This window comes from Tupaia chinensis, unplaced genomic scaffold (genome assembly GCF_000334495.1).
Source record: "Tupaia chinensis unplaced genomic scaffold, TupChi_1.0 Scaffold143886_1, whole genome shotgun sequence".
In the NCBI taxonomy this organism is placed as follows: domain Eukaryota; kingdom Metazoa; phylum Chordata; class Mammalia; order Scandentia; family Tupaiidae; genus Tupaia; species Tupaia belangeri.
In genome coordinates this window covers 129,080-138,255 of record NW_006203737.1, presented here as the reverse complement: position 1 = coordinate 138,255, position 9,176 = coordinate 129,080, and the positions used below count along the sequence as shown (strand labels likewise).

General features: G+C 41.5%; 1 protein-coding gene across 1 annotated transcript in view; it reads left to right on the top strand.

The window, feature by feature from the left end:
• Positions 1-9,176, top strand: part of PLS3 (plastin 3) — a gene marked incomplete in the record, with an annotated part of 72,858 nt that overhangs the window by 45,620 nt on the left and 18,062 nt on the right. Inside the window, 4 exon segments of the mRNA XM_027767047.1 lie at positions 6,061-6,190; positions 7,176-7,308; positions 8,169-8,250; positions 9,021-9,176. Of these exon segments, the coding sequence (XP_027622848.1) occupies positions 6,061-6,190; positions 7,176-7,308; positions 8,169-8,250; positions 9,021-9,176 (501 nt within the window).

Below are 9,176 nucleotides of genomic sequence, written 5' to 3'. Positions count from 1 at the left end.
TCTTGAAAAAGGAGGCTACGTGCCCAACATTACACGGAGGACTATGACTAGTGGCTTTTTCCGGTTACCTCCCTGCTATTCAAGAAATGTAAAATATGAAGGACAATAAAGTAACCTGTCTGAGGTTTTTGAATGGTATCACCATGACTGGACCGAAAGATGGGTGTTTAACCAGATGTCCGTCCACTCCCTTCTGCTCTGTCATCAATGAGACATCTTACAGACTGTCTTAGTAATCCAAGAAATCAGAGGCCTGTTATTCCTGTCGGGCATTAGCATAAGGAAGTATGAACAAACGTGTTCTTGCATGTTAGGTTTTTGTTGGTAATTTGAATTGTCCCTTAAGTGGTATTCTTTACAAACCAACTTATTAACAAAAGGAGTTTGTGTTCATTTTGGAGAAGAATATATATAGACAGGACAATAAAGAATCCCAAAACTCTATGTAGACTTCAGAAAATTCAATTTAACATCCTGCTTTTGTTTTTTCTATGTATTTCAATAGTTTCTTTTTTTAAAAAAAAATATTTATTTATTTATTTAATGCCATTTGCTGTTATTATCATTTTTAAATTTTGACCAGAGAGAGAGAAAGAAAGGGAAAGTGAGAAAGCAAGTCTCCAGGTCCAGGACTCAAACCACAGTCGACCATGTGGGAATCCAGTGCTCTTAACCACCACGCCACCTGCTGGCCCCAATAGTTTCTATACTTATAGTAAGACATTTTTTTGGGGGGGGGAGGTTTTTGCTATAGGGCACGTGCACTCGCCAGAAAGACAGAGAGAGACAGAGAAACAGAAAGCAAGAAATCACCCCCTAGGGGGGATGGCCACGCCGCAATCCCTTCTCTTCCATTCTCTTCTCGGAATCTTGGGCACGCACACACACATGCCTGGCGTGAGTTTAAGCCACCGAGTCCAGGACTCGAACTGCAGTCTACTACATGGGAATCCAGCAACATAGCCATTACGCCAAGTGCTCGTCCCAATAGATATTTTTCTTTGATTATTAAAAACTGGTATGGCAAGAAGTCCTTTCAGCAGAGATGATCATGTAAAATTTATTTTAATGAGAAATTTTCTTTGCATAACAGTACTGACCTCATAGGAGTAAATAACTTAACAGGAATAAAGCACTTAGAGTGGTGCCAGGCATATGGGAAATGCTATCTATGTAGGTGTTAGTTGTCGGGGTCTTCTATTTTTTTAAAGAGCTGTGTTCTTTTCCAATTATTCCTAAGCTTGGGCCAACAGATTCCCAAAAAAAAAAAAAAAAGGAAAAGGAAAAATTCAAACCTGCTACTTTGGAAACAAGCCCCAAACACTGGAAGGCAATCAATATTTTTTTGCAATTCTTTCTGAAATCTTTCCTTCTTAAGTCATATGGCTCTGGATTGCTTTGGCTTGGCCACTAGGTCCGATGATGAGCTAACTCTAGGGTCAAAAGAAGTTAGCTAGCTGCTGAGGTTCTTTGAAAGAAAGATGGTAGGCCAGGCCACTAGCCTGGTGGTTAAGGGAGCCAGATCCCACATGGTTGTCCCAGTGGTTTGAATACCAGCCCCAGAGGTGTGAAAGACACACCAGGCGCATGTGTACCCCAAATTACGGTGTGATCACACCCCCTTGGGGGGTGCTTTCTCCCTCTCCCTCTCCCTCTCCCTCTCTCTCTCCCTTGCTGTCTCTCTGGCCAGTGTATAGGCCCTCTGGCATTGAAAAGGGAGAGTGAAAGGGGAGGGCGGGAGAGAGGGAGGGAGGAAGGTGAAACTTACAGAAGGGATAAGAAACATTTATAATCTGTAAAAGAAAATGAAAAACATGTATTGCATGAGAAGAGATCATGCCTCCAGAGAGAAGTACACCAGGAGTTTGCTCACAGATGATAAAGCAAGTTTTTCCACATGGAGGAAAAACAGCACAAAACAGTGAGCTCATTAGTATCACAACGGGCAGCTTTGAAAAGATTCATTGAGCACTCCGGCACAGTAGTGGGCCTTGTGCTGTCTCTGATTTCAGAGATTCTTGTTAAGCCAAAGCTCATACTCGATAGTCATCAGCCACACCAGCAATTTCGTTAGTAAAAGTAGAGAGCAAAATACAACTTCTCATGTAGTAAATCAGTTTAACATAGAGACAAACCTTCAGTTCTCTTGTATTATTTTTAGGTTTTTTTTTTTTTGTCCAAGGAACAAAGGGAAATACTGTGAAATGGAATATTTGAGCTTAGCTGAAATAATTCATTTATAAATATTTTTAAAAGAAACTCAGGTAACTCTTGTAAGATGATTGAAAATTGACAAATTTAATTACGGCTTTGCATGTCATTCCCAAGCACAAGGGAGTTAACTAAAGCCACAAAAGCAAATGCATTAGGGTACTATACAGCAGAGATACTCTTTTTTCTTTTTTTTTTTTTTTTTTTTTTGACAATTCTTTTTTTCCATAATGTTTACAATATTGGATTTATTTTTCAGCTAAAATTGTGATCATATTGAAACAACCTAATTTTTACAAGTAAATGGTTCTTGAAGCAAAAGTACTCATAATAAGCAAAATAACTTTTCTGGTAAGCCCGTGGTGTGGTGGTTGAGGAGGCTAGATTCCAATGCTGAATGCACAGTTCAAATCCCAGACCCAGCAGCTTGAAAAAACATGCCAGGCACATTTGCATGTATGCTCACAATCCTGAAAGGAGAAAGGGAGGAGAAGGGATTATGGAACGACCATCTCCGATAGAGAGGGGTGCTCTCCCACTGTCTCCCTCTCTCTCTCTCTCTCTCGCTCGCTCGCTCTCTCAGAAGTTCATGCACACCCTAGCAATTTTTTTTAAAGAGAGGTTTGTTATAGGGTGCATGCACTCACCAGACAGAGAGAAACAAAGAGACAGACAGCAAGAAATCACCCCCAAGGGAATGGCCATGCCGCAATCCTTTCTCTTCCATTCTCCTCTTGGGATTTTGGGCACGCATGCGCACACACACCCAGCGTGCGTTTTAAGCTTCCAGGTCAGTGACTTAAACCATGGTCAACTACATGGGAGTCCAGCGATGTAACCATTCTGCCATCTGCTGGTCTCAGAAGGTATTTTTAAGAAGAAAAATAACTTTCCACATCTTATGCTGAGATGGTAACATTTTTTGTTATTGCAGTGATCTGTGGCATCTCAGGCTGCAGATTCAGATTTTAATTTACTTGACAATGTTTTACTAAATGAAGGCTCAGAATGAAGTACACTAGTGAATAGTGTCTTTGCACTGAGCAAATGCATTGTTATCTCAGGGACTGCAGGGGCCAGCAGGTAGCATTGTGGTTAAGGTGCTGGACTCCCACAAGTCTGAGTGCAGTTTGAGTCCCAGACCTGGGGGCTTGCTTTTTCATTTTTTCTCTTTCTTTCTCTGGTAAGCACATGTGCCCTATAGCAAATTAAAAACTAATAAATAAAATTAATAACTAAAAAAAAAGGAGGGTGCTATGGGACCAAAATATCTCAGTTAAAGCATTGCTGCATTTCCAGATAGGCATTTTGTTCTATAATCTTGGCTTGGATATTTAAGATAAATGGAATGAAAGTTGAGTCAGATTAAGAATCAGATTATAAGTAAAACTAATTTTAATCATTTGAAAATGACCTGCAGTTATGTGAGTCAGCACCACATTATTAGTTAGCAAAAGTTAATACAATGCCTGGGACCAGCAGATGGTGTAATGGCTACGTTGCTGGACTCCCATTTAGTCGACCGTGGTTTGAGTCCCAGACTTGGTGGCTTGAAGTCAAGCCGGGCGCGTGTGCGTGCGTGCCCAGGATCCCGAGAACAGAATGGAGGAGAAGGGATTGTGGTGTGACCATCCCCCCTGAGGAGTGATTTCTCGCTTTCTGTCTCTCTGTCTCTCTCTGTCTTTCTGGCGAGCATACGCGCCCTATAGCAAAAATCTCTCTCTCAAAAAAAAAAGTTAATATAATGGCTGTAGAGCAAGAAGAGGGATTGTGTTGGTTCAGGGCAACAGGGCCATCGCTATGTGTGTGTCTACATAGGTATTCCGACATGGAAGCGCACACACACACACACATCCATTCTACTGAGTTGTTGGAAAAGCCATGACTTTTTTTTCTATGTTTTTCTATGCAAAAATACATCATGACTTTTCCCACAACCCAATAAAATTCAACCTCTGAAATTACAGGCATAGCACAAAATCACAGCTGTAGAAATTGAGTAAGCCTGATTTTGTAAAACTCAATGCTTACTATTTTCTTAACTAAACTTGGGTGGATAAGTCCAAGGAAAATTTCGGGAGGTAAGAGGAGAAGATGACTTTGTGGTAGGGCTCCTGACAACACAGACAGTACCTTTTCTCCCAATTACAAAAAGTCTCTTTCTCTAGTTGGAGTAATTATAAAAAGCAGGCCTCCTGAGAAAGGTAAATATAAAAACGGACTCCTTCTTTCAGCAACTTTTCCTTTAGAGTCGTTAAGTTTCTTTGGTAAGTCCACTTTCATGGGTTCTAAGCACCATTGAAAAAAAGTTTTATGGGACCAGCAGATGGCATAATGGTTACATTGCTGGACTTTCACGTAGTCGACTGCGGTTAGAGTCCTGGACCCAGTGGCTTAAAACTCACGCTGGGCTCATGTGCGTGCGTGCCCAAGATCCCGAGAGGAGAATGGAGGAGAAGGGATTGCAGCATGGCCATCCCCCCTGGGGGGTGATTCCTTGCTTTTTGTTTCTGTCTCTCCAGCAACTACATACGCCCTATAGCAAAAACCTCTCAAAAAAAAAAAAAAAAGATAAAGTTTTATAAATTTGCTACATATTGCTCCTGTTTTTCTAGTTGTGGCTAATTTAGCCCTACACATTGGTAAATCAAGAACAGATTTGGAATTAGGTATAATCCAGTATTTAGGAAATATATACACAGACCTTTGATCATGATCATTTTATTGGTGAAATTTGCTCTCTTTTTTTTTCCCCTTCTTCTTTTTTTAATGCCAGAGGGAGGGCCAGTCAGATGGCAATGGTTAAGGCAGCTGGATTCCACATGGCCAACTACATGGTTCGAGTCCCAGACCCAGTGGCTTGCAAAACATGCCAGGCACTTGTGCATGCGCACCCAAAATCCCAAGAGGAGAGTGGAGGAGAAGGGAATGTGGTGTGTGTGTTGGGGGGGGGAGGTGCCTTTTCACTTTCTCTCCAGCACCCACACACCCTATTGCAAATTAAAAACAAATGCCAGAAAGCACACAAGAGAGTAAGAGAGACATTGATAAAGCACCTCCCAATGGGTCCTGGTCACACCACAATTCTTTTCCCTCCAATTCTTCATACTGTAAGTATCCCGGCTATGTGTGTGCTTGCCCCTGGCATATATTTCAACAGGACCTGAGCTCTGGTCGGCCACGTGGGATCTGGCTTCCTCTGCACAGTGCTTAACTGTTGTGTTTAGCCATGTTTCTTACCATGAAGAGAAGCTAGACTTCATCAATGCCTAAACACAAGCACGAAAAGTCTTTTGCGAGTGTGTTTATTCTCGATCGTTATCTCTTACTGCCAGCTTAACACCCTTTTTTCACCCTATTAGTCTGCAAGTGTGGATTGAATGATCTTTACTGAGCTACCCCCATTATTCCCCAAAATAGTTTTTTGATCAAGTCATACATTTTTATCTTTCTTTACACTAAGAATTGTGGGTAAAGAAAGGGGATCCTTTGGCCTTTTCTCGCTAAGAAAAGAACAAAGCCTTCCTTGTCCACAGAAAATGAACAGATTTACCTGTGCCTTTGAACCACACTAGCTTTGGGCCTGAAGTCCATTCAATGCATGTGACACTTAATGTTTTTGACAACTGTGTGCAATTGGCTTCCCAAGTGCTTCATTTTCACTAGCGGTATGGAGTGCTTGCTTTAGTTGCTTAGCATTTCAAAAATTCCAGCCCAGTCTTGCGTATCCTTTTAAGACTCATGACCTATGGGGAAGAAATGTAGGTGGTGAAGATATCAAAAGGTAAATGTACTTATTATCATCCCTAAGTAAAAACTGTGAGTCAACGAAATTCTTTTAATTCATAGATTTTCCAAGAAGTCAAGAGCAGTGATATTGCCAAAACCTTCCGCAAAGCAATCAACAGGAAAGAAGGGATATGTGCTCTGGGAGGAACTTCAGAGCTGTCCAGTGAAGGAACCCAGCATTCTTACTCAGGTACTAGTTCCACCTGCATGGTACTCACGCAGCGAACTAAGTGGAGTGGGTGCAATCATGTCATGGAGGGACTCTGGGGAAAAAAGCATTTCTTCCTCATTGAGAATATAGTGGAAGTCCTGAGGCCAGCAGGTGACATGATGGTTAAGACAGTGGACTCCCACAGAGCCAACCACAGTTTGAGTCCTAGACCTGGGCAGCTTAAAAATCACGCTGGATGAGACCAGCAGCTGGTGTAATGGTTACGTTGCTGGACTTCCACATAGCCTAGTGCGCTTCAAGTCCCAGACCCAGTGGCTTGAAACACACTGGGCACGTGTGAGTGCTTGCCCAAGATCCCAAGAGGAGAGGAGAGGAGGAGGGATTGTGACATGGTCATCTCTCCGGGAGGTGATTTCTCGCTTTCTGTCTCTCTGTCTCCCTCTGTCTCTCGGGCAGGCGCACACACCCTATGGCAAAAATCTCTCTTTAAAAAAAAAAAAAAAGAAAACACGCTGGTCATACATGTTCAAAATCCTAGGAGGAGATTGGAGGAAAAGGGAATATGATGTAGCTAGCCATTCTCCTAGGGGGTTGATTTCTCACTTTCCCCTCTCAATTTCTCTCTCCGTCTTGGAAAAATATATATATAGTAGAAGTCATTTCTGATGTGGATTTGGGACCAATACTCACCAAAAAGCATTGTAGCATGACTTTGTTAGCTTGCAAGAGACATGATAGCGTATGTGTGATGCTACGCTTTATTGCAATAATATAACTGCATTTTAAAAAATCTTGGAGCTAATTCTTCTAAGGATCAGTTTACTCTATCCATTTTGTTAATTTTGTGGTGTCTAATAGCCAAATCCAAGTGTCTAGTTTCCAAAGAGCATAGCCACATGTTTGTGACACGTTAACTTCAGAACTACTACACAACTATTTTAAGCTTTGGCGTCAGATATTCAACCTACAGTATGAACTAATCGTATGTCATTTAATATTTTAGAGGAAGAAAAATATGCTTTTGTTAACTGGATAAACAAAGCTTTGGAAAATGATCCCGACTGCAGACATGTTATACCAATGAACCCAAACACTGATGACCTGTTCAAGGCCGTCGGTGATGGAATTGTGCTTTGGTAAGATGTTATCTTGCTTTATATTCAGATTTCCAAAAATAGTCTTTGACATAATTGATACATTTGTTTCTGAATGCTTGACAGCTTCACCTCAGGGAATAATTAGGATGGAAAATGATTGAGGCTGGACAGTGATGTAGTGTTACAATGCTGTGCTCTGTAAAGCTGACCCACGTGGGAAGTTTCTGGGTTCTTGCCTAGAGGCCTCCTTGAATATGCTAGGCATGCACATGCCTATGAACCTGGGCTGACCAAGGCTGGGAGTGGATCATGATGTCAAGACCCTGTTGGGGGTGCTCTCCCTCTGTCTCTCTCACACTCGCTCGCTTATGAAAAAATATATATATTTTTTAGAGAGATTTTTACTATAGGGCACATGCGCTCACTGGAGAGACAGAGAGACAGAAAGCAAGAAATCACCCTTCAAAGGGACTCGACTGTGGTTCGAGTCCTGGACATTGCAACTTGCCTTCTCACTTTTGCATTCTCTCTCTCTAGCTCTCTCATTCTGTCTCTCTCTGGTCAAATTAAAATAAACAAATAAATAAACAATAAAATAACTTCTTTAAAAAAGTAAATGAACTCTGGTCAGCCTGTGGCATGGTGTTAAGATGGCTGGATCCCACACGGCTGACTGCAGTTTGAGTCCCAGAACCAGTGACTTGAAAAAAAAGAAAAATGCCAGGTGTGTGTGCACGTGTTCCCAAAATCCCGAAAGGAGAAAGAAATGGAGAAGAAAGGATTGTGGTATGGCCATACCACAATTTCTCTCTCCTTCTTGGTCTTTCTCTGGTGAGCACACCCACCCTCTTGCAAATTAAACCAAAAACTCAATTCATTTTTTAAAATTGTTATTTCAGTAAAATGATCAACCTTTCAGTTCCTGACACAATTGATGAAAGAGCAATCAACAAGAAGAAACTTACATTTTTCATCATTCAGGTATGCAGTATTCTACCTTCCCTCTTCCTTGAAGGTACTGTCTGAGCATCTATTCTGAATACCCTAGTGTCTGCTACTCTCGGTTCTTGGTTAATCCTCAGAAGACCTCTGAGTTTAAGGTTCTTACCCTGCTTTACAGAGAGCTGGGTCTCAGAAAGGTTTCTGAGCCTGCCCAAGGTTAATGTTGGATGGAACTGAGATTCAACTCCTGGTCTAATTCCAAAACCCTCTTTTCTCTTCAGTACATGATAATGTACAGGCATTGCAGGAATGAGCAGAAATATGTAAGCGCTAAATTAATTGTTGTGCTTAAGGGATGGAGAATTTTTCTTTTCCATTAAGTGAGTTTTAGAGTATTAGATAGCATCATTTCCTCAGGCAAGAGATGTGGAAATCGGTAACTTCTGCAATACTATTGAATTCTAGTTTAGGCAATTTTAGAAACACGACACTTTCCTTACATAGATGTACTTACTCGGGTCACTCAGACCTTTCCTTTAGTGTCAGCGTGCCTCAAAAGGGACCAAATAAAAATACAGAGTTAACTTGCCATGAACTTTTACAAAAGACAACAGCAATAGAGCTGGGATTTGGTTTAGCTATGCTTTTAAACACCGGAGTCTGGAATTTGTTTTCTGTGGACCATATGTGGGGGAAACGAATACAGTGTATTAATTTCTTCATTGGGTATCATTTTCAGTGAAGGGAAGAGCAGACTGCTAAAAACTGGAAAGGTCAAGAAACAAGTGTGTAATTTGGCTGTCTTGCAGGAAAACTTGAACTTGGCCCTGAACTCTGCTTCTGCCATTGGGTGTCACGTTGTGAACATCGGTGCAGAAGATTTGCGGGCTGGGAAACCTCATCTGGTTCTGGGACTTCTTTGGCAGATCATTAAAATCGGTTTGTTCGCCGACATTGAATTAAGC